The 27,792-nt window shown below is 40.4% G+C and overlaps 1 protein-coding gene across 5 annotated transcripts in view; it reads right to left on the bottom strand.

Annotated features, from left to right (window-relative positions):
* Nucleotides 1-441: 441 nt before the first annotated feature.
* COMMD1 (copper metabolism domain containing 1) overlaps nucleotides 442-27,792 on the bottom strand; it is a 188,071-nt gene continuing 160,720 nt past the window's right edge. For 4 of the 5 annotated variants that reach the window (XM_042246012.2, XM_042246013.2, XM_060412080.1 and 1 more), the window contains one exon: nucleotides 442-665. In XM_042246012.2, coding sequence (XP_042101946.1) covers nucleotides 558-665 — 108 coding nt within the window. In that variant the 3' untranslated portion in view covers nucleotides 442-557. The remainder of the gene's footprint in view (nucleotides 666-27,792) is intronic. The other variant, XM_012168684.5, reaches the window with a different exon arrangement.

Consider the following 27,792-nt stretch of genomic DNA (forward strand, 5'->3'; position numbering starts at 1 on the left):
ACCCACTCCCAGCCCTTAGATTTAGGCAGAACTAATACAAGTGCCTGAATCAGTTCCAGAAGCATCTCATGTGTTACTAAGGTCAGTAAACCTCTTGTAGGGAAGGCAGGCTCCTCAGGCCTCAGTTCAGGCCACATTTGGTCAGTCTGTATTTGCATGACTAAAATGTTTTCTCCCTTTTTAAAAATTCTTACATGATTGATCATGTATAAATTCCTATAATCCTACCCAGGAATAACCCACCATAGCAAAGGTTTCTAAAGTTGATCCCACCCTAGTCTGAGGGGGGATTCAAATCTCTGAGGATAGGGTCCTTAAGTCCTTTTTAAAAAATGCTCTTATGAATGCCTCTGTGTGCTGAAAGGTAAGGACTTCTGCAGGAGATCAACTGTAAGAGTAACTGAAAGGGAGACAGAGAAATCACAGCAAGGAGAGGCAGGCAAGATTTGAACTTGAGGATTTAATACTATTAGGGGAATACGATTTTTCTTTGTTTAAAAAAGCAGGCCTCTGGGGTGGGATCACGAACACCTCTGCTTCAACATCTCCATCTTCAGCTAGGCTGGTTGCATCAGTGTGCTGATACTTTCTTCTACCTCTGAGAGCTTCTTCAGGACTTGACTGACCTTGACCTCATCAAATTCCAAACACAGAAATTCAGATTCCTGGAAAACATAAAAGGACATTTTAGACAAGATCCCCAAAACTATCCAAAGCTCTGCTTCTGGTATGACCTAGCTCCAAAGGCCAGGGCCTCTACCCAGCAAGCCTGACTTAAGTCTCAAAACCTAAATGATATTTTACCCACACAATCCCCTAAATGAAACTACCTCTATGAGATATTTCATAAATGCTAAAGAGAGATACAAAATAATTTTTAAAGTAAGTACTTAAGTATTGGGTTTCCCTGGTGGCTCAGTGGTAAAGAACCTGCCTGTCAATGCAGGATATGTGGGTTCGATCCCTGGGTCGGGAAGATCCCCTGGAGTAGGAGATGGCAACTGACTCCATTTTTGCCTGGGAAATTCCATGGACCGAGGAGCCTGGTGGGCTATAGTCCATGGGGTTGCAGAGCTGGACATGACTGAGCAACCAAACGACTTAAGTATTGCTGTTTTATAGATGAAGACTCTGGGACATGGGAAGGTTAACATGTATCACAAAACCAGAAAAAGGCAGAGCCAGATTGTGAACTCCCTGCTCTGGCTGACTCCAAAGTCCATGCGGTCTCCATAGCACCCTGTAATAAAAACAATGGAGAGAGGATTTGGCTTGACTCTCTGTTTGCCTGGGAATTACGCTCTTCGATTTAGCGGTTATATTAGAAATTATGACAAGCTATGAACAAGTTGCTTGGGAAACATCAACCAGATAACTGAAAGATAACCAGATCTTGAAAACAGCCTTAAACATTTCTGAGGCCTTTCCACTTGCTGCAAGCCAATTCTCCTAAGATTCCCTCACACACATTCCTTTTAATCACTGTTAGGATCAATCTACCCTGAATTAGGTAGATTTTAGAGAAAAGCATGATGACACTTTGAAGCATGTGACAGAAGTCTCATGTACACTGGACAAGTTCTAGGTCCACTTTGACTTCAGAGACAAGGGAGAAGTATGGTTCCGAGTGACCATATTCAAGGTCCTCAAGATCAATAACCATGTAATTTTACGGCAGTATGAATTTTTAGAGACCAGCTACCTTTTTAGGTAAACAACTGAGGCTTCAGGCATGTTAAATGACATACCTATTACCCTTCTGTTTGTTGATGGCATAGCCATTGGGTCAATGTTCTTTTCTTTATATTTTCCTTTCTCAAAAAATGGCATTTCCCAACCCTGTCCAAAGTGGCAGGGATCCCTCCCTTCAAAGAGAGGGATTCACTCTGTCATCAGCTAGAAGAACCCTCAGGATTTGATTTTGTAAAAGTGCCTTTGCTGTTGGTGAGCAGCTGTGCTGTGTCCATATTAATGGCACTGAACATCCCCTAGGAGAAACAAGTACAGAGGGAAGGAAGGATGAGAGTTTTTCAAAGGGAGGAAAGGCAGCTTTCCTTGACCACAAGGAACTTTTCCTCAAACATGTATTTAAATAGGAAAGGGGTATAGTCTCATATGTGAGCTTAGAAACTGCTAGGTTTTCATTTAGTTGAATTTAAAGAACAAGAAAGATGCTCCCTGTGTTTGAGCTACAGGCAGGGTTATCTCCTTGTGGAAATAAAAGCAGACGTATGGCAAATTAGGTACCTGGCTAAATTAAGGACAGGTCTCAGATTTGAAAGCCTCTTATTCTTCATTCACTTTTATGAGAACTTTATTGTTTTTGTTCAGCCACTAAGTCATGTCTGACTCTTTGTAACCCCACGGATTGCAGCACACCAGGCTCCTCTGTCCTCCACTGTCTCCCAGAGTTTGCTCAAACTCATGTCCATTGAGTCAGTGGTGCTATCTAACCATCTCATCCTTTGCCGCTCCCTTCTCTTCCTGTCTTCAATTTTTCCCAGCATCAGGGTTTTTTCCAATGAGTTGCTCTACACATCGGGTGGCCAAAGTATTGGAGCTTCAGCTACACAATCAGTCCTTCCAGTGGATGTTCAAGGTTGATTTCCTTTAGGATTGACTGGTTTGACCTTGTTACTGTCCAAAGGACTCTCAAGAGTCTTCTCCAAAATCACAATTCTAGAGCATCAACTTTTGGGTGCTCAGTTTTCTTTATGGTTCAACTTTCACATCTGAACATGACTAATGGTTATAGCTTTGACTATACAGACTTTTGTCAGCAAAGAGATGTCTCTGCTTTTTAATATGCTGTCTAGGTTTTGCCATAGCTTTCCTTCCAAGGAGCAAGTGTCTTTTAATTTCATGGCCATAGTCACCATCCACAGTGATTTTAGAGCCCAAGAAAAGAAAACCTGTCACTGTTTCCACTTTTTCCTCTTCTATTTGCCGTGAAGTCATGGGACCAGATGCCACGATCTTAGTTTTTTGAATGTTGAGTTTCAAGCCAGCCTTTTCACTTTCCTCTTTCATTCTCATCAAGAGGCTCTTTAGTTCCTCTTCACTTTCTGCCATTAGAGGGGTATCATCTGCATATCTGAGGTTGTTGATATTTCTCCTGGTAATCTTGATTTCAGCTTGTCATTCATCCAGCCCAGCATTTCCCATGATGTATTCTGCACAGAAGTTAAATAAGCATGGTGACAATATACAGCCTTGACATACTCCTTTCCCAATTTTGAACCAGTCCATTGTCCATGTCAGGTCTTTAGCCTGACTTTAAAACGTTTAAAAATATTTGGTCTTTGAAACAATTGTCTAGGAACTAATAATTACCAGAGTCCAACATATATATTTAGGAACTGGCAGAAAAGATGATGTAACCCATGTTTCACCTCAGTGAGATAAAGCCTGCTACAATAATAAAACACCTGGTTTTCCATTTATATGGGAAGAGCTTATCAAGGACAATGTTCCTAGAGATAGGAAAATCTGAACAAAGTTTAATAAATAGCCAGGATGTCTTCTGACTAAAGATCATTTATTTGTTGTAATTTTCAGTATTCAAATGATCTTTGATTGGACCTCTAAGTATTCATGAAGCTCAGTTCACTTCTGAGGGAAATCAAATATCAGAGAGAAGAAGCAGGTTAAACAGAGTCCAAAGTTAAACAAATATTTCCCATGCACTCTCAAACTTCACCTCTCTCCTCTGGAAACAACAGAGACTAACAGTCTTAAAAAGACACCTATAACCATACATGACTCTTGAAGAAACAGCTTACTTGAAACTGCATTATCAAGGCCTGGCTTCATCTAGTTATGCTACCAAAATATTTTATCAGGAAATCAGGAGCCTTTAAACTGGGGCTTATCAAATGGAGCTTTGTCCAAATTTTGCATTTGGCTGGGATGCCTTGCAGAAAATACATCTAAAGCACTTGAAAAATATCTTTAGAAATGCAAATGATGCTTTTCACCAGATGCAAGAAGTAAAACAGCAGTTGGAAACACTTGATTTTTCCTCAGTCATCCATCTTGATCTGGGCCTAACTAGTCATAATAATGAAAGATGATAAGACTAAATTCCTATATTTAAGTATCTGAATCAAATGTAGAACTTACTTCTTAGTAGAGTGTAGATACATCATCAGATAGAGTCAGAAAATGGTTCAGTTCAGTTCAGTTCACTTAGTCGTATCCGACTCTTTGCAGCACTCCAGGCTTCCCTGTCCATCACCAACTCCCACAGTTTACTCAAACTCATGTCCATCAAGTCAGTGATGCCATCCTACCATCTCATCCTCTGTTGTCCCCTTTTCCTCCTGCCTTCCATCTTTCCCATCATCAGGGTCTTTTCCAATGAGTTAGTTCTTTGCAATAGGTGGCCAAAGTATTGGAGTTTCCGCTTCAGCATCAGTCCTTCCAATGAATATTCAGGACTGATTTCTAGGATTGACTAGTTTGATCTCCTTGCAGTCCAAGGGTTAATGGTTAGCAGGTGAATGAGCAGATGCATCATTAAGAATATGTACTCTGATCACGAGTACAGCAATGCATTAGACACAAGGGTTCTATTCCAAATTAGACAAGAAAGCAAAGGTAACCTATTCAAATATTCTTTCCAAGTACAAAAGCTAAAAAGTCATAAAATCCTAACAAGAGATCCTTGAGGGGCTACTCTCTCCAAACTAACAACAACAAAAAAAAACAAGCTAGCTTTTAATGACATCTAGAAAAGGACATCTTACATGTTCCTAAGGAACTCCTTTCCCAGATAACTATTCTTTTTTTCAGGAAAGTCTTATGTGTCAAGCCTAAATCTTTACTTTTTTAGCTTAAACTCATTTCCCAGCAAGGTCAGAGAATATAACTGATTATTTGTTTATATAATAATTAAAGGCTGTTATTAAGCAAGTGTTTGGTTTCTCAATCTACATACTAAATAACCTTTTTGTTTGTACTATCATTTAAAAGACCTTTTTATCTAGGTCCAGCAGCATACCCTGATGAATTCTTTGGCAAAACAATACTATAGTGACAAAAAGTGACTTATTAAAAACCTGTGTGCTCATTTGCTTCAGCCATGTCTGACTCCTTGTGACCCTATGGACTGTAGCCCACCAGGCTCCTCTGTCCATGGGATTTTCCAGGCAAGAATACTGGATTGGACTGCCATGCCCTATTAAAAATCTAAGTGGAACCATTTAGAATAAATTCAACATAAAACAGAAATCTTATAGCCTATATCTTCTATATTATTTCCTGTGCAAAGTCTCCACAAAGATCTATCCCAATTTATTGGTCATATTTAACATTATAATACAACTTTGGCAAATTCTAACATGTTCCAAATTTGGACAATGGAGGAGGAAAGGGTGCCTTAAGATCCCACTAACCAATACTAATTCAGAAGGCCACATTTGGTGACCAGTTTTCATAAAGCTATTCCCCAATTTTTCTTTTGGCTGCATTTACTGACACAAAGAGACTCTTAACTGAGCAAAAAGTTTAAGCCATGAAACCTATTCCTCTGTTTAGGCTGTCCTTTCCTAAACTGAAATTAATCCTCTGAGCTGCAGCTCTGCCACTATGAGTCTTCTGGAAAGAGAAAGAACATTTGGCAAAGGTCAACATTGGCAATGGTGTCTTGAAAAGGAATTAGATAATAAATAAGGTAGCCAGGGCTTTGAATACTGCCCACCAGAGAAGTTTAAAACAGCTTCATAGGTAAATCTGTGTTCACCACTCATTCCCATACTTTCTGCGGCTTTCTCAGAATTATACCAATACTGCTCCCAACTCCTTCAGGAGACCTGGAAATAGCTTCTCTGTAGCAAAGAATCCTCCATGTTACTTCATAAGGAATCACTTATCCAAAATTAAATTTTATAGTTCTCTGAAAACTGTGCTGATTATTCTCCACTTGTCCTTTTGATGTAGGAGGTAGATGGGCTCCAGGTTAGACATTTATAACTGGCCTCCTGTTTATAGTTCACTGGACACAAAGAAGTGGGCTTCTGGCTGGATACTTAACAACTGTTACCATTTCTTGAGACAAGAAATAGGTGGGCTCCAGTTAAGTAAGTCATTTACAATCAGCCTTCTGTTTGCTCTCTGAAATGTAAACAGCCAGGTAAATAGCCAGGGTTTGTTTCTTGTAAACATCTTAAGGTCATAGTCATGGCAAAGACAAAGAGAGGCAAAACTCTGTTTGAGTAAAGGATTAAGGGATCTCTACTTCCCCTTCTTTTGGGACAAGGGAGACACTACACATGAACAGAAAAGCTCCTGTGAGTCAAAAGTCAAGAGATAAAGCCAGGCCATAACTGGTCTTGCTCCTCCCAGAAGCCTTCACTTTGAGATCCATCTTGGCTGAGGGGTGCATACGCAACCCAGGGAAGGATCCCAGGGTAGGTCAGGTGTGGAAAAAGAAACCAGATAATGGGCCCGAAGGAAGACAAAGAACGGAAGAACTGACCTATGTAGGTAGCTTCATCACCTCTTTACTGAGCTCCTCCTCACTAAGGGGAACACCCACACCCTTTCTCTCTGGGTGTGCATCTCTGCCTTTTTCTGTCTTAACTAAAAAACTATTTCTCTATATGCTCTCCCACTCGTGCTATGTCTCTAATAATCAACTTTGTACCTACATTCACAGTTTCTGCTTCCGTGATAAATGCATTCTTCACTGGGGGCAAAGATCCAGGGGAAAATGACTCCTAGCCTCTAGCCCTTGCTGGTCTGGTGGCTAGCATTCCTGGTTCTCATTCAGGCTGCTGCTGCTGCTGCTAAGTCACTTCAGTCGTGTCTGACTCTGTGTGACCCCATAGACGGCAGCCCACCAGGCTCCTCTGTCCATGGGATTTTCCAGGCAAGAGTACTGGAGTGGGGTGCCATTGCCTTCTCCACTCATCCAGGCTACCCAGGTTCAATTCCTGGGCAGGGAATTAAGATCTCGCGTCACTCCACGGCTTGCTACTGCCTCGCCGAGATCACTTTCATACCATTCCCCATCTTTCTCTGCCTTGTTTGAAGTTCTCTAAGATTGTGTCACTCTCTTGTTCTCTGGTTTATAGTGGGGTTTTGGCAAGAGAAGAAAGAGGTCAGGATTTTATTCCCCTACTCCCAACTTCTTCTCCTCTGCTATTTCCAGTATTTTCTATGTGTGGGTATTGTTTCTTTATCTCCCACTTTACTTTCTGGCCTTAATCACTGCTTCAGTATAGACATTAAGAAGATTTTCTTCAGACTGTGAAAGTACATAACCACCAAATACAAACTCCAAAGACGAGCAGGGCAAGAATTTTTATCATGCCTAAGTTGGTAGAAAGGCTGCCCTCCAAGTGATAAATGACAGTATGAACCAGCATCAGTATTTAATTTTTTTCTATTGTAATTTGATATTAAATTTTATATAATAGCACTTTGATATTAAAAAAGAAGAAAAACAACAATAGTAGTAACAACTGTGCAAGGTGACATTTCATTAAGAATCTGCATCAAAGGTCTTGATACCAGACTAATGCCCTCATCTTTACAACCTGTCCTTATGCCCTAAATCTAAAGCAATGGATAGCTTAGGCGGTAGCTTAAAACAATACTTTCCAAAAGAACATTTGTGATTTATAATGTTTTTGAATCTTTCAACACAGATTTTTAGCAATACATCTTATTAATATAACCAATGGTCCTTACTCAGGCCATTTTTAATCCTGAGGAAATCCTAATTTCAAATATGACAGCTGACAAGTCCTACATTTACTGTGTAAAAAGCAAGCTTTAGCAATTTTCCAAAAGGGAAAAACATTATACTATAAAGTACAAAGCAAATTATTCTATTGAAGATCAGAAAAGACTAAAGTCAGAGTCTTTTGGAAGCTAAGACTGAAACTTAATGACAGAACAACTAAACTGAAATGATTTACCCCAAAACTCAATAGATGTCCCCATGTGCCAAGATCAACTATGGGACTAAGATAATGGTAGTTTCAGAACCAGAGCAGCTCCTACAGGAAGCATTTATCCACACTCCCTCAGTCTCCTAGAAGAGGAGAGAGTATTCTTGGTGTAGTATAGAAGCATTAACCATCACTGGATAACATTACTGAGTTTTCTGATGATATTATTCAGGCATTTCAAAGGACTTCTGTGAGGACAACTTGACAACAGGAGTTTAAAGTGCTTAAAAATTTAAAAGTCTGCACTCTCACAAATTCTACTACATTAAAAGATAAATTCTATGAGAAAACATGAATTTTTAATTAGTTAACTAGAAACTCAAGAGAGAAGAGAGACATCGGGTATCCAGGGAGTTTCAGATCTACCAACAATGTAAGCTACTGCTAAACAAATCTAAGGCACCTAATTTCAGCCTTTCAAGTAGTGCATGTGGGTTTTACATAAAGTGGCACAATTTTTAAATAAAATAACATCAGATCTTCATTATTCAGAAACTGATTATCTGGGTCTCTGCTGCTTGACTTCCTCCTCCTTTTGGGGGCCATCTTTTAAGTATTTCTACAAAATGGGAAAAGGAAGTGAAACTTAAACTGGGTAATATGACCAAATCATAGCAGCTCTGCAGACGGTTTTTTAGAAATGGATATTAGAGCTATTAGAAGGAACTTTGTGACTTCACATAACTACTTTGGAAAATTATACTCATAAGGTTGTAATTTAAGCCAGAAAGATCTTCTTATCCCAAATATTTCCCTTCCTTTAGTAACCAGGACTACTGTTCTTAGCTTAATGTCTTTAATACAGAAATACTCCCAGGAGAGGTAATACAAAAAAGTCACTTACACCTTTCTATCACTTAAATTGGGAGATTTATTTTCCTCCAGGAAGAATGAACCCAAGTAGCCTGCCTTAAAACACATGGTACCTACCATTAAGAGGAACTGAGGAAAGTGGGACAAATAGGTAGGGCATGAAACATAAAATCAGGAAAATACCAGAAGCAAATCCTTCTCATATCAGATGCACAGATCCACAGATGAAGGATCTTAAGCTAGTCTTACCCTAGATACATCCTCTCCATGGCTTTCTAATCACCTGATCACCAGGAAAACCTAGAGAATTTTTATAGGGGGCAGTGTACTTGCCTGGAGAATCCCAGGGACAGAGGAGCCTGGTAGGAGCCTGGGGTCACACAGAGTTGGACGAAGTGACTTAGCAGCAGCAGCAGCAAGATAATCACAATGAAAACCAAAGGCTGAATTTACACACACACACACACACACACACACACACACACACACACACGTGGGGTGCTTTCATTTTCATCTGCAAGCTCAGGGCCTGTGACCCAACAAGGCAATGAGATTCCAAGAACACTGTCCACTCAAAGCTGTTTGAATTTCTAAGAAGAGAGAAAGAAGGAGTATACCAAGAATAGGACCCTAAAATTCTTTTGGTTATAGATTTCTTAGCTGGAAAAAAATCTAGAGTTATGACCTAGAAGAAAACTGGACTGTCCCTGCCAATGTGTGGTCAAATGGAGCATGTATTTTGACCCAGGAAACCTGACTTGTTTCTGAAAGGGAGAAAATAGTTTTGACCTTATAAGAATGAGAGGTTCTTTCACTGGCCAAATTCTGTACTGCTAAACCAAGACTATCATTATTCATCTTCCCCCAAGATTTCTGAGCAATCTGACACTTATCTGCTCACCATCAGTGTATGTGCTTGTGCTCAGTCACATCCAACTCCTTCATGACTCTATGGACCACAGCCTGCCAGGCTCCTCTGTCCATGGGATTTTTCCAGGCTAGAATACTAGAGTGGGTTTCCATTTCCTCCTCCAAGGGATCTTCCCGACCCAGGGATTGAGCCTGCATCTCCTGCACTGGCAGGTGGATTCTTTACCACTGAGCCACCTTGGGACACCTCCATCAGTGTACAGTGAAAGGTAAAGGTACATCAATCTTCATTTTACCACAAAAAAAAACAAAAACAAAAGAAATCCAAAGACTAGCCTCACTTACATGAAGCCTGAAATTCCCAGCTCTTTGATTCAACCCACTGCCAACTGACACCTACATTTGACCCTCAATTTGGACTCTTTCAAACCTGATTAATGTACATTTACAGATTAGACTGGGAACTAATTAGGCAGACCCAATTTTGTACTGATCTACATAAATACTAAACAACACTTAGTATTTTAGAAACACCCAACAAAAGAAAATCAATTTGCTGTATGACTCAGGGAACTCAAAAGAGGGCTCTGTAATAATCTAGAGGGGTGGGGATCGGTGGGAGGCGGGAAGGAAATTCAAGAGGGAGGGGACATATGTACACCTATGGTTGATTCAGGCTGATGTATAACAGAAATCAAATGAATATTGTAAACCAATCATAAATAAATATTAAAAAATCAATGGAACCAAGTTATATAAATAATAAAAGCTCAACACAATGAGATTATTGGATGATTTCTACAAAGCACTGTGCTCTACTTCATTTTATAACTTCATTTTCAGCAGGATTTAATACTTAGCTGTTAAGATTTTCTGTATTTTGAAATACTGTGGCTGAAATATATATTGGTAAAAAACTATTACAAGGTGCTCTTGTTTGATCTTCAGGAAATAATACAGAGTTTTGGCTAAGGAGAACTAGTTCTCATGTGACAATGGACAAAGGACCAAAGGATCAACTGTGAAACAGCTAAAAAGGCAAATCACACTGAGGGAAGGAGAAATTTCACTTAAATCTTAGATAAACCAAATGACAAAACTCTTTAGCACATGAGAAACAGTGTTGTTAATTTTACTTTGAAGTTCAACTTGGGGTGTCTCATCATTCCTGATGAGGTACCTTCCAGAGCAAACTCATTTGCAAACAGCTTTGACAAACAAACTAAAATATATTTACATGAAAGGAATAGAGAAGATTTAAAAAAACACCTCATCAAGAGTAGTTTGTTTAGGCGATACCATTAATTAGGCAGGAACAAAGTAGGCAATGGCACTTGCTTTCTAAGGGGCTCTTGAAACTTAGAGATTATGATGGGAGAAACACCTTAATACAACCAATAAAAAGACAAGCGTGAAGCAGTGAATGACAAACTCCTTGGCAGGAGGAAGACAACTAGAAGATGTCCAATTAGAGCCCAGCTCCACTGCTCTGCCAACAGCACCACCTATCTATTCCCAGCTTCCTCAGTGTGGTTTCTTTTAAGTCATGTATGACAGCATGATTAAGCAGAAATAGGCATAGTTGAAAGCAGCATTTCCCTTCCATTTAGAGGAAGCAAGTGAAGCTATGCAAGGAGGGCAAAGGATGAAATGATGAAGAATAAGGGGACTTTTGAATTCAGAAAACACTGATTTGGGGAGAAAGAGTTTGGGATGCGTTTTTTTTTTTTTTTTTTTTCCTGGCAAGGCTGTGGAGTGTGGGGACTAATTTTGTTGGGCTTCCAACCAACTCCAAATACAGTAACATTCTGAGGCACTGTAGGCTGGAACTGTCATTCTAACATTTGAATTTGTGGGGGACACAATTCACTCCATAGTAATCCCCAATGCTTGGAGTGCACTGTGTTATCAGGCATCACCTAAGTGTTTGCAGTTATGATGATGATGATAAGCTCATATGAGTCTAGGCTTGCTATTCACACTTTACAGAAAAGAATTTCTAATAGTCTAGAAATAAGAAAGACACACGCAAACACACAAAAGCTATCTTCTGACTGCTCAGGTCTGCCAGCCCAGTGTGGCAGAAGCCATATCTGGCCTCATCCTTACCGGACTTGAGTTTGAAATGTCATTTAATCAATAAGGGCTGCCAGGATAAGGGCTGGAAAATGGCACCAAAGAAATCTTTCCTAATCCTCACTCCCAGTCCCCATTTAGTACCTCACTGCCATTCTGTGTCCCAAAGTCCAGCCCTGAAGACTGACTTGGAATCTGACACAACATTCTGTCAGAGAATACTAGGATGAAGGAAGAAGACAGGCCTTGCAGTCACTGAATGAAGTTAGTCACTACTCTCTAGCTCAAAGAGTTTACTGTGAATTTCTGGAGCTAGCAGAAAGACAGGAGATTGCATCTTTATTGTCGAGGTTGAATCCTGGCATCACTTAGGTTGCTGGGGCCTTTGTCCGTAGGTAATAATCACCCCTCCCATTACCATTGTGTTTACAGTTTAGAAAGCTGTTTCCCACACATGACCTACCTCATTTGACCCTTAGAAATGCCCTGTTACTAGGAAGAAGCCAAGCCAGAGGAAAGGTACTTTGGACTAGAACAGACAGACCTTGTCCATCTAATCCCAAATCAGATCTTTTCAGCTATATTTGGAAGATTTCATCAGATAATGCAATGGATTTTATGGGTTTTGATATACTTCTGATCCAATTTATGGAGGAAAAGAAAGTAAGGCCTCATTTACTTATTACTGCCCACAGTTTTAGAAACTAGGATTATAAATTCAATCCTTTGCGAAAGACAGAACAGGCAGTCAGGTCCTAACTGGTGAAGAAAAAGAATTTCTTTCTTTGTCACCATTCATTCAGCAGGTTTCGGAAGTAATGGAAGGAATAGAAAACCTTGAGGGAGGTTCAGGATGATCTCTGAACCCTGGGGGAAAATGAAATGCCTAAAGAAATGAAATGCCTCAATTAAAAAGAAGTCAGCCTGGAAGGCAGAAGTAGGAGAGACTGTGGGAAAAGTATGACAAATCTGAAGACTTAAGCAAATGCAAGAAATGTCATTAGAAATGACACTAATGATGATACTAATAGGAGTGATAACTAACAATAGCTAACATTTGTCGAAGACATGCAAAATGCCAGGTATGACACTAAGTGCTTTACATGTATTATTTCACATTGGTGAAAATTTTACCCCATTTTACAGATAAGGAAAGATGAACAATTTGTTTAAGACCACACAGGTAGTAAGTGGTAGAACTAGTTTTTAAAAAACCCAAGTCTGGCTTCAGAGTCCAAGTACTTAACCATTTCATGATCCTGACTCACATTCATATATAATAACATAAAAACTAAGTACCCAAGATTCAAAAGGAAGCTGGGCGTTGACAGTATGATAACCCAAGGTTAATATGCAGAGATGCATTACAGAGACTAAGTTCTTATTCTGGGGCAAGATGGCCTTTTATTCCCTTTCTCTATCTGTGAATGTGTGGCTGTGAGGGGAGGCAGAGAGGATTGAGTTATATATATAGCTATTTGTCCCCATCACCGGGTGTTGGAGGCAATATTTATTTTTGCTATTCTACTGACTTACGTATGGAGCTCCCTGAGACTCCTCCTAGATCACAATCAGTTGAACCAAAATACTTGCTTAAATCTGGGGTTCTTTCCATCTACAATTAGAAGGAATTCCCAATTCTGGCTTGTTATCTAATCCATGAATACCAAATCATTCATCTTGAAAAAAATCACATCAGCATTTACAGGCACTTTTAGAATACACAAAGATAAATATGATCATTTTGCAATACATAAAAATATCAAATCATTATGTTGTACATCTGAAACTGATATAGTGTTATATGGCAGTTATAATCTCATTTTTTTTAAAAAGGAAACAGAACGAAAAAGTATTGGAAAAAAAGAAAAACATGTTAAATCATGAAGTTAAACCTTTAACATCCTTCATATTTTGTTTTCGGTCAGTTGCTAAGTTGTATCTGACTCTTTGCAACTCCATGAACCGCAGCACAGCAGGCTTCCCCGTCCTTCATTATTTCTCGGAGTTTGCTTAAACTCACGTCCATTGAGTCAGTGATGCCATCCAACCATCTCATCCTCTGCCACTCCCATCTCTTCCTCCTCTCAATCTTTCTTAGCATCAGGGTCCCCTTCGGTGAGTCAACCCCTGGGAGTCCCTTGGACAGCAAGGAGATCAAGCCAATCAATCCTAAAGGAAATCAACTCTGAATATTCACTGGAAGGACTGATGCTAAAGCTGAAGCTCTAATACTTTGAAAGTGAAAGTTGCTCAGTCATGTCTGACTCTTTGTGACCCCATGGACTATATAGTCCATGGAGTTCTCCAGACCAGAATACCAGAGTGGATAGCTTTTCCCTTCTCCAGGGGATCTTCCCAACCCAGGAACTAAACCAGGGTCTCCTGCACTGTCGGCGGACTCTCTACCAACTGAGCCATCAGGGAAGCCCCCATACTTTGGCTACCTTCATAGCTGTCCCACATCTGTTCTCTGGTGGCTCAGAGGTTAAAGCGTCTGTCTGCAATGCGGGAGACCTGGGTTCGATCCCTGGGTAGGGAAGATTCCCCTGGAGAAGGAAATGGCAACCCACTCCAGTATTCTTGCCTGGAGAATCCCATGGATGGAGGAGCCTGGTGGGCTACAGTCCATGGGGTTGCAAAGAGTCAGACACGACTGAGCGACTTTACTCATTCTCTGGCCAAGGCAAGGGTAAACAGGACTGCTGGAGTGAAGAAAAACAGTAACCTTGATAATGCACAAAATAGCGTAATTCACTCGTACATAATCGAGGTTTGACTGACAACCACCTAAAACAGAGACAGTATATGTGGTATTCAGTTCAGTTCAGTTCAGTTCAGTCACTCAATTGTGTCCGACTCTTTGTGACCCCATGAATCGCAGCACGCCAGGCCTCCCCGTCCATCAACAACTCCCGGAGTTCACTCAGACTTGCGTCCATTGAGTCAGTGATGCCATCCAGCCATCTCATCCTCTATCGTCCCCTTCTCCTCCTGCTCCCAATCCCTCCCAGCATCAGAGTCTAAGAAAATTAACCAACAGTAGTAAAAACAATTTTTATTCTACTTTGTAGTTTATTTCATTAAAAAGAATACATTTACCACTCCGTCCAAGATTATGTTAGCAAGTCAGAAATAAGAACTATCTAAGAGGGGCCCAAGAAATAAGACAAAAATATTAATGAAAACAACCAACTATTCTGAAGAAAAGAGAGATGTCCCCAAAGGAGGTATAAGAAAAACATCTTGACTTATGTTTCCTCTTTAAAATAACAGTCTATGTTTATCTTCTTAACTTGCTTTGGCAAATTCTTTGCCAGCAGAGGAAGCATGAATGGTCCTCGTCTCCTGGCCTAAGTTCTGTTTTGCAGGTTCCTAAAGAATTCTAGCCACATTTATAGAACATAAGGCATTTAAAATTTTTCATTACATAATTTCAAGTATATAAAAAACATGATAAAAATACGACTCTCCTACACTCTTTCCCCAGATTTACCATTTATTCAATTATTTATACTTTGCCACATTTGCTTTGTCATTTTCTCTCTCTCACAAACCCCTTGAGAGTAAGTAGGGGATGATCAGGGCCTTTTATCCCTAAAATTTTTAGTATATATTTCCTAAAGAAAAGACATTTTCATACATAGTCATGGTTATATAATACTGAGAAACACTATTTAACCCATTCTGTATTCAAATTTTATCAAATACCTCATAATGTCCTCTATGAAGTTTTTTTTTCCCCTGTTCCCAAATCAAACCCAGTCACACACTGATTGCATTTAGATGTCATGCGTTTTTAGTCTCCTTTAACCTAGATTAGTTTTTCAGTCAACCTTTCCTGTGTTTCTTGATCTCAATATTTTCGAAGGATATAAGCTAGTTATTTCATGGAATGTCAATTTGTGTTTGTCCGATTTCTTCATCTTTCTTCATGATGAGATTCTGTGTATGTGCAAATACCTATCTATTTCCCAGTTTTCTCCAGTGATTAGTGAACATGGGTTCTGAAGTTATAGAAACCTAAATCCAAACCTAAATTAAAACTTCACTACTTTCTAACTGTGTGGCTGGCTAAGTCTTAAATTCCTAAACTGTAAAATGATGATTCTTAACAGATTTAATGGACCAGGTTGCTGTGAAGGTTGAATGAGATAACATATCCAAAGCAAAGTAACACAGTTTGGAGTGGGATAAACTGAATATTACACTTCTCTGATTTTACCACAGTATCTCATACCCCAGGAACATTAAAATAATATTGGTTGATTAAGCAGCATCTCTATCAACTCCAGGTTACAGCTGCCAAAAATGTGAATTTGTTTAGGGGACTGCTAGTGAATACTGCTGGAGAAGGCAATGGCAACCCACTCCAGTGTTCTTGCCTGGAGAATCCCAGGGACAGCGGAGCCTGGTGGGCTGCCCTCTATGGGGTCGCACAGAGTCGGACATGACTGAAGCGACTTAGCAGCAGCAGCAGCAGCAGTGAATACTGTGACTAAAAGCAGTGTCAGGAGCTCAGGTTCAAGTCTATCCCTTCCTGTCAATTTGTCTCTGTCAATTCTAAGAAAAAGTAGAATACCCAAATCAAGTAATTTTCTTATAGTCAAATTGAGAGATAATTTTAATATTCAACAATAACACTGAAAATCAGGAAGTCCACAGTTAAGATGCCATTCTTACTTCATTTCCATAATTCCCTTGCCCAGAGCGAGATGGTAAGGGAGCTTGAGTACAGAGTATTTCCAATCTATTGGTTCAGCAAGATGATCTCACCCTCCCCACTTTCTCTTAGAAGACAAAAAAATTATTCTATTTATGTTAAATCACTCCTCTATGTCAGAGATTAAAACCAGACCAAACAAACAGACAAAAAGGAGTATAGTAGCTGAACCAATTCTTCAAAGTATTGAAGATACAGATATACAAATCCACTTTTGAGATTTGGAATCAAATTTAAATGTTATTTTTCTAGGTTATTATCTCAAATATATCTCCATTTTTATGTTTTCCTCTCAATTAGAAATTCAGATGCAAGTTAAATGATCCCTAGGGGGGAAAATAAAATGAAGCAAACAAGAAAATTCCTGTGTCTTACATTTCAAACTGTGAGAAGGGGCCTCCAGCAAAGCAAAAGGAAAATTTTATGATCTCATCACCATGCTGAAATGAGAGCTTATATCTGTAGTCTGAAAGGACAAGAGAAAATTTTTATGTGAAGCCTTTATCTTCATCAGTGAAGAGTAAAAATACTATAGTATGAACACAGAACTTCCAATAATTCTCTTTTATTGGACAGAGACCTTAAGTCTGAGTCTGCCTTCAAGAAATACTCAGATTAAAGTGAACTGTTTCAGAAATGGGAATTCTCAACTGGAGGTTAAGTCTAAATATAAGACAATGATGATGCTATATACCCTTAAGGTCACTATTAACCTCTGTTCTTTAGGACATAATGGCTCATAACTGGACATTTCCAGAAAGTGATAAACACTTTTGTAAACATCTTTAGAGAGAAAAGCACTTGTCAGCCACTCTGCTGCATCACCCATTAAGATCCTGCTGCTGCTGCTGCTAAGTCGCTTCAGTAGTGTCGACTCTGTGCGACGCCACCGACGGCAGCCCACCAGGCTCCCCCGTCCCCGGCATTCTTCAGGCAAGAACACTAGAGTGGGTTGCCACTTCCTTCTCCAAGGCATGAAAGTGAAAAGTGAAAGTGAAGTCACTCAGTCATGTCCTACTCTTGGCGACCCCATGGACTGCAGCCTACCAGGCTCCTCCATCCATGGGATTTTCCAGGCAAGAGTACCGGAGTGGGGTGCCATTGCCTTCTCCAATTAAGATCCTACTCAGTGTTATGTTTAAAAGTTCAGTATATTTAAGACATTTTGAAGGTTAGGGTCAGAAAGGAGTATGTAAATACATGTAAACTCTGCTATTTCATACTCTGCTTCTGTCACCCCCTATAGGAAGATCAAGAAATGAGACCTCTCCATGATTACACATGAAGCCCAAAGCAATATTATGAAGGGAAAAAATCACTGGTTTGAGAGTTAGACAACTTGCATTTAGACATGACTCCACTATTAACAGCTGGGTGACCCTGGGAAAGTTATCTGATTTTCTAAAGCTTAGGTTTCCAAATCTAGAAAATGGAAAAATAATAGCTATCTTATAAGGACTCTTATAAAGACTAAATTAGATAGCACATATGCAAGCACCCAGCACCGTCTAGTGTGAAACAGGCCCTCAGTAAATGTTGGTCTTGGACTTCTCTGGTAGTTCAGCAGTGAAGAATCTGCCTGCCAATGCAGGGATACAGATTCAATCCAAGAGGATTCTACATGTCAAGGGGCAACCGAGTCCGTGCGCCATGGCTACTGAAGACTATGCGCCTGGAGCTCTTGCTTTGCAACGAGAAGCCATCACAATGAAAAGCCCCAGCACGGCATCTAGAGAGTAGACCCTGCTTGCTGCAACTAGAGAAAAGCCTGCACACAGCAACAAAGATCCAGAGAAGCCAAAAATAAATTTAAGTAAATTTAAAACTTTAAAACTGTAAACAAACAAAAAAATGTTAGTGTTTCTTTCTATTGTGTTACATACATCCTGCCCTCTGACACTTTTTCAAAGGAGTTCTGCTGAACACTTTAGTTACAGCCCTGTTTTCCTCAGAACAGACACTTCTCTCTCAATAGTGACAAACGGTCTTGTGAAAGACTGCTAGGACCTAACACTCTCCTGGAGAAACAAAAAAGTTCTCACAGTGGGAAATAGCACCAACGGCTTCAGGCTATGTCAAGCCCCAAACAGTAAATCAACTTCTGCATGTTTTTACAGTGTTACTTAACATCCTGAGAGGCTTGTGCTCTTTCAACAGTCTTTGCTCCCTGCAAGGATCAGGCACATGATTTGTCCTCTTTTGCCTTCTTAATAGAGGTCTTTATTCAACATGACCACCCAATGGATTCAAATATTAGGAATTAGCAAAAGCCAAGCTCAACCATGAAGAAACTGGCAAAGCCTCAGGACTAAACAGTAAGCCCTTCTTAACTTTTCAGAATCTCAACTTTTATGCTCTCTGTTTTTGGAAATAGCAGACTTGCTGATGCACTGGTTCAAACATGTCTGTGTATTTCCCTCGCCTGCATTATCACAAAACTCTTACTATGTAGAAGACTTCCTGCTAAAGTTCAGAACCTTAAAATCTGCTTGTAATCCAATAAAGCAACACTCCCCAGCCTCTCCTGCTTCATAGCAATAGACAGACCTTAACACAGGACACTTCTGAACTAAAGGGACCTGAAAGTATTGATGGCCCCAAAGGGCCAAATACAAGCAGCACTGAGAAAAAAGGTATACAAATATAAACCTGTTTGCCACTTGACTCTTTCCCCTGGAGGAGGAAATGGCAAACCACTCCAGTATTCTTGCCTGGAAAATTCCATGGACAGAGGAGCCTGGTGGGCTGCAGTCCATGGGGCTGCCAAGAGTCAGACATGATTGAGCAACTGAGTGCACGAGCGCACGCACACACACACACACACACACACACACACACACACACACACACACACACACACACACACACACCACACACACACACAGACTTTTATCACATAAAATTCTTCCTTTTAACTCCAAGCTGCTCTAGGTCAATGTCCACAATCCTTCATAAGGCTGACCACCCATGTTAGACCTAAAGGATAAAGTAAATGTCAGAAAAAAAACTAACATTTGAAGCGGGGCAGCAGGTTCTGAATGTAAAGATCATAAAACACTAAGGGAGGTGAATCAGACATCAGATACTTATTAACTGTCTCATATCTGCTAGGTATAGTTCTAAACAGAGGAGTCAATGGTAAGCCAGATGGAACCTCTGCCCTTGAAGAGCTAACATTCTAACAGGAAAAGAGGCAATAAATTAAAACAATTTAAAAAGCAATTTCACCAGATCATATAGGTCAATGTTTTTGATGTACAACAGACACGTAGATCAAGACTTCTGACATTCAAAATTCCCCGGAGGTCCAGTGGTTAGGACTCCATGCTTTCACTTCAGAGGGTCCCAGTTCAATCCTGGGTTGGGAAATTAAGATCCCCCAAGCCATGAGGTGTGTGGGCGCAGGAAGGCCTAGAGGAGCCATCCCATGTTGAAGGTCAGGAAGGGCAGCGGGAGGAGATATCCCTCATCCAAGGTAAGGAGCAGCGGCTGTGCTTTGCTGAAGCAGCTGGGAAGAGATACCCCATGCCCAAGGTAAGATAAACCCAAGTAAGATGGTAGGTGTTGCAAGAGGGCATCAGAGGGCAGACAAACTGAAACCATACTCACAGAAAACTAGTCATTCTAATCACACTAGGACCACAGCCTTGTCTAACTCAATGAAACTAAGCCATGCCCCTGGGGCAACCCAAGATGGGCGGGTCATGGTGGGCAGAGCTGACAGAATGTGGTCCACTGGAGAAGGGAATGGCAAACCACTTCAGTATTCTTGCCTTGAGAACCCCATAAACAGTATGAAAAGGCAAAATGGTAGGATACTGAAAGAGGAACTCCCCAGGTCACTAGGTACCCAACATGCTACTGGAGGTCAGTGGAGAAATAACTCCAGAAAGAATGAAGGGATGGAGCCAAAGCAAAAACAATCCCCAGCTGTGGATGTGACTGGTGATAGAAGCAAGGTCCGATGCTGTAAAGAGCAATATTGCATAGGAACCTGGAATGTCAGGTCCATGAATCAAGGCAAATTGGAGGTGGTCAAATAGGAGATGGCAAGAGTGAACGTCCACATTCTAGGAATCAGCAAACTAAAATGGACTGGAATGGGTGAATTTAACTCAGATGACCATTATATCTATTACTGCGGGCAGGAATCCCTCAGAAGAAATGGAGTAGCCATCATGGTCAACAAAAGAGTCCAAAATGCAGTACTTGGATGCAGTCTCAAAAACAACAGAATGATCTCTGATCGTTTAAGGCAAACCATTCAATATCACAGTAATCCAAGTCTATGTCCCAACCAGTAATGCTGAAGAAGCTGAAGTTGAATGGTTCTATGAAGACATACAAGACCTTTTAGAACTAACACCCAAAAAAGATGTCCTTTTCATTATAGGGGACTGGAATGCAAAAGTAGGAAGTCAAGAAACACCTGGAGTAACAGGCACATTTGGCCTTGGAATGCGGAATGAAGCAGGGCAAAGACTAATAGAATTCTGCCTAGAAAATGTGCTGGTCATACCAAACACCCTCTTCCAACAACACAAGAGAAGACTCTACACATGGACATCACCAGATGGTCAACACCGAAATCAGACTGATTATATTCTTTGCAGCAAAAGATGGAGAAGCTCTATACAGTCAATAAAAACAAGACCAGGAGCTGACTGTGGCTCAGATCATGAACTCCTTATTACCAAATTCAGACTGAAATTGAAGAAAGCAGGGAAAACCACTAGACCATTCAGGTATGACCTAAATCAAATCCCTTATGATTATACAGTGGAAGTGAGAAATAGATTTAAGGGCCTAGATCTGACAGATAGAGTGCCTGATGAATTATGGAATGAGGTTTGTGACATTGTACAAGAGACAGGGATCAAGACCATCCCCATGGAAAAGAAATGCAAAAAAGCAAAATGCTGTCCGGGGAAGCCTTACAAATAGCTGTGAAAAGAAGAGAAGCAAAAAGCCAAGGAGAAAAGGAAAGATATAAGCCTCTGAATGCAGAGTTCCAAAGAATAGCAAGAAGAGATAAGAAAGCCTTCCTCAGCGATCAGTGCAAAGAAATAGAGGGAAAGAACAGAATGGGAAAGACTAGAGATCTCTTCAAGAAAATCAGAGATACCAAGGGAACATTTCATGCAAAGATGGGCTCGATAAAGGACAGAAATGGTCTGGACCTAACAGAAGCAGAAGATATTAAGAAGAGGTGGCAAGAATACACAGAAGAACTGTACAAAAAAGATCTTCACGACCCGGATAATCATGATGGTGTGATCACTCACCTAGAGCCAGACATCCTGGAATGTGAAATCAAGTGGGCCTTAGAAAGCATCACTACGAGCAAAGCTAGTGGAGGTGATGGAATTCCAGTTGAGCTATTTCAAATCCTGAAAGATGATGGTGTGAAAGTGCTGCACTCAATATGCCAGCAAATTTGGAAAACTCAGCAGTGGCCACAGGACTGGAAAAGGTCAGATTTCATTCCAATCTCAAAGAAAGGCAATGCCAAAGAATGCTCAAACTACCAAACAATTGCACTCATCTCACATGCTAGTAAAGTAATGCTTAAAGTTCTCCAAGCCAGGCTTCAGTAATACACGAACCGTGAAGTTCCTGATGTTCAAGCTGGTATTAGAAAAAGCAGAGGAACCAGAGATCAAATTGCCAACATCTGCTGGATCATAGAAAAAGCAAGAGAGTTCCAGAAAAACATCTATTTCTGCTTTATTGACTATGCCAAAGCCTTGGAACAACAGACTGGTTCCAAATAGGAAAAGGAGTACGTCAAGGCTGTATATTGTCACCCTGCTTATTTAACTTACATGCAGAGTACATAATGAGAAACGCTGGACTGGAAGAAACACAAGCTGGAATCAAGATTGCTGGGAGAAATATCAATAACCTCAGATATGCAGATGACACCACCCTTATGGCAGAAAGTGAAGAGGAACTAAAAAGCCTCCTGATGAAAGTAAAAGAGAGTGAAAAAGTTGGCATAAAGCTCAATATTCAGTCCATTCTGAAGGAGATCAACCCTGGGATTTCTTTGGAAGGAATGATGCTAAAGCTGAAACTCCAGTACTTTGGCCACTTCATGGGAAGAGTTGACTCATTGGAAAAGACTTTGATGCTGGGAGGGATTGGGGGCAGGAGGAGAAGGGGACGACCGAGGATGAGACGGCTGAGTGGCATCACTGACTCGATGGACGAAAGTCTGAGTGAACTCCGGGAGTTGGTGATGGACAGGGAGGCCTGGCGTGCTGCTATTCATGGGGTCGCAGAGTCAGACACGACTGAGCGAATGAACTGAACTGAAGCTGTGCGGTGTAGGGGGAAAAGAAAAACTCTTGGCGTTCTGAGAAAACTGCTAGCCACTTTCCAGGTAGTTTACTCAAGGAAGAAAGAAGACTGAATAAATTATAAGATGCTGATGCTGTACTGTACTGTGCTCAGTCGCGTCTGACTCCTTGCAACCCCATGTACTGTAGCTTGCCAGGCTCCTCTGTACATGGAATTTTCCAGGCAAGAATAATGAAATGGGTTGCCATTTCCTTCTCCAGGGGATATTCCTGACCCAGAGATCAAACCAGCGTCTCCTGCGTCTCCTCTATCGGCAGGCAGATTCTCTACCACTGTGTCACCTGGGAAGCCCATAAGACACTGACCCAGTTCTAAAATGCAATTCTCACATTACTGTCTCCTTGCTATGGACTTGGCATCATTGCCCTTGTCCTTTGGTAACACATATAAAAGCAGGATGAGATCATTCATAGCAAGATAATGAAGGCCCAGGCAATATAAAATTATAGAGAACAAGGCCAGAAATCTCAAGATCAAGGATCTAGTTCCAAGTCTATCACTTAACATTCATATGAACTTAGGTAATTCACTCAAACTTCCAGAGCTTGACGTTCTTCATTTATTGTATCCCACTGTGTAAGGGTTTCAGGAAATTTAAATGAGGTAATATGATAAAAGGACTTATTTAAAACATTGGACAAATATAATTTATTATTGTGTAATCAAAATGTTTACAGGAAGGCGATGAGAAAAGGAACAGTAACTATATTCAAGACCAAATGAATCCCCGCTGCTGTTGCTGCTGCTAAGTCGCTTCAGTCGTGTCTGACTCTCTGCGACCCCATAGACGGCAGCCCACCAGGCTCCCCCGTCTCTGGGATTCTCCAGGCAAGAACACTGGAGTGGGTCGCCACTTCCTTCTCCAAGGCATGAAAGTGAAAAGTGAAAGTGAAGTTGCTCAGTTGAATCCGACTCTTAGCAACCCCATGGACAGCAGCCTACCAGTCTCCTCAGCCCATGGGATTTTCCAGGCAAGAGTACTGGAGTGGGGTGCCATTGCCTTCTCCGAAATGAATCCCTACTCCTGTATATTAGCTGTTCTGAAATCTTTGCTTCCACTGTTGTCCCAAAGGGCTCACCTTTTGGAGGTAACAGATCCTAAAAAGCAATGTGAAGTCTCAAGACAGCCTTCTTAGTGATTATTCCTTACTCTAAGCTAAGATCAGAACATTACTTTCTGAAGGGTATTTCATTTCTTCATAATTTACCCCTTGATTAAACATCCTTACTTTATGAGTTATTTTCACTATTATCAATTAGGAGGTAAGAAATAAATATGAAGTCACCTCTCTTAGCTGTTAAGACAAAGACTATCAAAGACCTTGATAATCTTTCTTTTCTTTTTGGAATACTACACTTGGGTATCTCCATAACCATTATCTTAAATTCAATTGCCTACGGGGCAGAGGGCCAAGTAGAGAGCCAAAGGAGCCTAGGGCAATATGGGGAGAGAATGAGGAGTGGTAGGATCAAACTGGTAAATACAAGTATCATTTAAAAGGATAATAATTTCTCAGCTTTAACCTATTATTTGTAGAAAAGTGGGTCCACTGTAGACCAGTCTTTGTTATTTCAAACAATTTAAGAAATTACATTTTTGTGTGATGCTCCTGAGATTTTTACTTGCAAACTGCTCAGTCAGCTGGGGTAACTATAAATTCATAGTGTATATGCCTTCTGCCAGTAAAAGGATGAGTCATTTATTTTAAAAGTATTTATTGATGCTGATATATAATTTACATTATTTTGATTTGAGGAAGTAAATATTAAGCTGGGCCTTGCCAGTTAGCGATAGGAGAGAGGACATTTCAAGCCAGGCAAACATTATATGCAGAAACACTGAGGGAGAAATATGCCTGGCATGTTGTGGGGAGGAAAGAGAATGGACAGACTTGCTCAGCTAAAAAACAGAATTCCTTTACTGAACGAACAAGATGCAGATGGGAGAAGACTGAGAAAATCTTGAATTCTGGAGTAAAAAGTTAAGATTTTAATAGATAACCTTTAAAAGATAAAGGCCATGACAAGGAGGGGAAATCATTGTACTTTGTATCTTGCTAAAAGTTATATGTTTCTATCTTTACTAACTTTTACAAAATAGAGGATAAGGCTGAATGCTGACCCATACAACTTGGGAGTCCTGAAAAATTCCCAAATGAATGCCAGTTTAACCAACCACACTATAAATCAATTCTGTTGGCACTGAATTGTTGGTCAAAGCTTTCAAAGCAAAAATTAAATGATCTCTGAAGGGTTATTTCTTTCTGATCAATAAAAACATTTAGAATTTAAAATGGAAAATAAGGGTTACTGGACACTTTGGCAACATTGTCAGGTTAATGATCAGACAAAGCTCTCATTAGACTTGCCTGTCATCTGGCAAGAAGCTGGATAGGGGAGCCGGGGCTCACAGTTTCCCACCAGGAGCCTTAGGCCCTGAACGCACCACTATTCATTTACATTCAACATATAGAGAGACGTCTTTGGCAGCTCATGTTTCAGCCTCAGACCCATTTGCCTTTTCTTATGCAACAAATGATTATGGGGCTCCCAGTCTAACTGATATTATCAGTACAGTTCCTGGAGACAAATGGCCACAAGAATAGAACTATAGACTTGTACCACGATCTCAGATACTAAAATACCAAACTAATAGGCTTTGTTCTTTTGGACAAAACATCCTGGAAAACAGTTGAAAAAGATCATATACATATAATGAAGGAAACTAAACTTTATCACAAAGGTAACATGGGAACCATTAATGATTTTTGGTCAAATAAATATCATTATTAGAAAATTTTAAGGAACACTAACCTGGTGGTCTGATCTGAAGAGAAACCAGAGTATTTTACTTTGTCAACAAAGGTCTGTCTAGTCAAGGCTATGGTTTTTCCAGTGGTCATGTATGGATGTGAGAGTTGGACTATAAAGAAAGCTGAGTGCCAAAGAATTGATGCTTTTGAACTGTGGTGTTGGAGAAGACTCTTGAGAGTCCCTTGGATGCAAGGAGATCCAACCAGTCCATCCTAAAGGAGATCAGTCCTAGGTGTTCATTGGAGGAACTGATGTTGAAGCTGAAACTCCAATACTTTGGCCACCTGATACAAAGAGTTGACTTTTTGGAAAAGACTCTGATGCTGGGAGGGATTGAGGGCAGGAGGAGAAGGGGACGACAGAGGACGAGATGGTTGGATGGTATCACCACTCAATGGATATGGGTTTGGGTGGACTCTGGGAGCTGGTGATGGACAGAGAGGCCTGGCTTGCTTCGGTTCATGGGGTTGCAAAGAGTCAGACACGACTGAGCGACTGAACTGAACTGAATTGAACCTGGTGGTACTATTCAAGGTGACCTGAAGTGGGGAGAAAGACCAAAAATAGGTAGACTAACATATGCAAATACACAGAGTTGGGAATGAGCATGGTAGGTCTGTAGGACAGTGAGGAAACCAGATTGGGCCTCTCAACATTTATGAGACCATCAGGAACAGTTATTATTCTCTCACATACACGCAAACTCACACACAGACCCATGCACACATCACCACCCCTCCCAAACACACAAACATCTTAGTTCTATTCTCTTCTTTCCAAAAAATAATCCTGCAGTATACATATGACTAATAATTAATATCCTAACACAAGTTCTAGGTGACCTCTCAGCTACAATGCTTATCACCATCTGGTAGCTTCTCTACACCAATAGGTTGAAAATTCTGAAAAGAGCCTATCTCAACCCAAAACCATGGCTCAGGAACAGCCTGTTACACCAAACCATGTCACAAATACCTGTTTAGGGTTCCGTCTGATCTAATTAACTGAGGGTCAGTGGGTAGGGATGAAAAGCTGGCATGGTTTACTACTCACACAGCAGTGACTACAGGAAAAGTAGTTTCTCTTAGGTTAGCTGGCAGGGTAGCACAGACAATGATAGACGCATTTTGCTATAGCTTAGGAAGAGTGGACAATAAGCTACCCTAGGGAAAGCACAGACAACTTTTAAAGCCAAGTGGATGTGATGGACATTTAAGATTAGCAAACATGTAAGATTAACTGGTACCCAATGGAAACAAATTGTTCATATGACTAAATATGATGCCTGTGTATGTGTGCACCACGATTCAAGCATACTACCATTCACATAAAAAAACACTTTCACACAAGTGAAAAATGATTGTTCATTTTCTAAAGTTTTTAAAATTAGCATTTAAATATAATCCCCTAATGCTGAAAAATTATTAAAATTTGATGTTTATGATTTCCTAAGAACTTATATGATTTATCATGAAAAACATTTATTTCTAAAATTATATCTAAGTTTAATAAATTCTACATATTAGTATGTAATCTGGAACCCAAAATACAAACCTAAACAAAATTAGCATGGGCAAGGAAAGTGACAGACGAGCAAAGATTTACATATAAATTTAGATTCAAAGCAAGCAATTTAGCCCAGTCAAATAGAGATAGATTTTCTGTATTTCTTAGCATTTCGTACAATTCTTAATCTGCTGTAGTGTATATATTTGCTTTCTTTATATGACTTTATGCGACAGAGGATGAAATGGTTGGATGGCATCACTGACTCAATGGACATGAGTTTAAGCAAGCTCCAGGAGATAGTGAAAGACAGAGAAGCCTGGCGTGCTGCAGTCCATGGCGGGGGGGGGGGGGGGGGAAGAGTCAGACGTGACTGAGCGACTGAACAACACAACATGAACACTTCCTGAAACCAGAAAAGAGACTATGTTTGGTTTTACAGTTGTATCTCTAGCACCTAGAACTGTCCCTGGCACAGTGCAGGCACTTACTTCTAAACTATGAAGGGCAGCTGGTAAGAAGAACAGAGGAATGGAACAAGTGAGGGTAAACTGTGAATTCTGTCAGCCTGTATTAATGTCCTACAGCAATTTCATAGAAATGAATACAGTGGAACACATGCTTTAAAATTTTAAGTGTTTAGGGTAGTTTACTATGGACAAAAGAAGA

This window comes from Ovis aries, chromosome 3 (assembly GCF_016772045.2).
Source record: "Ovis aries strain OAR_USU_Benz2616 breed Rambouillet chromosome 3, ARS-UI_Ramb_v3.0, whole genome shotgun sequence".
NCBI classification, from domain to species: Eukaryota; Metazoa; Chordata; class Mammalia; order Artiodactyla; family Bovidae; genus Ovis; species Ovis aries.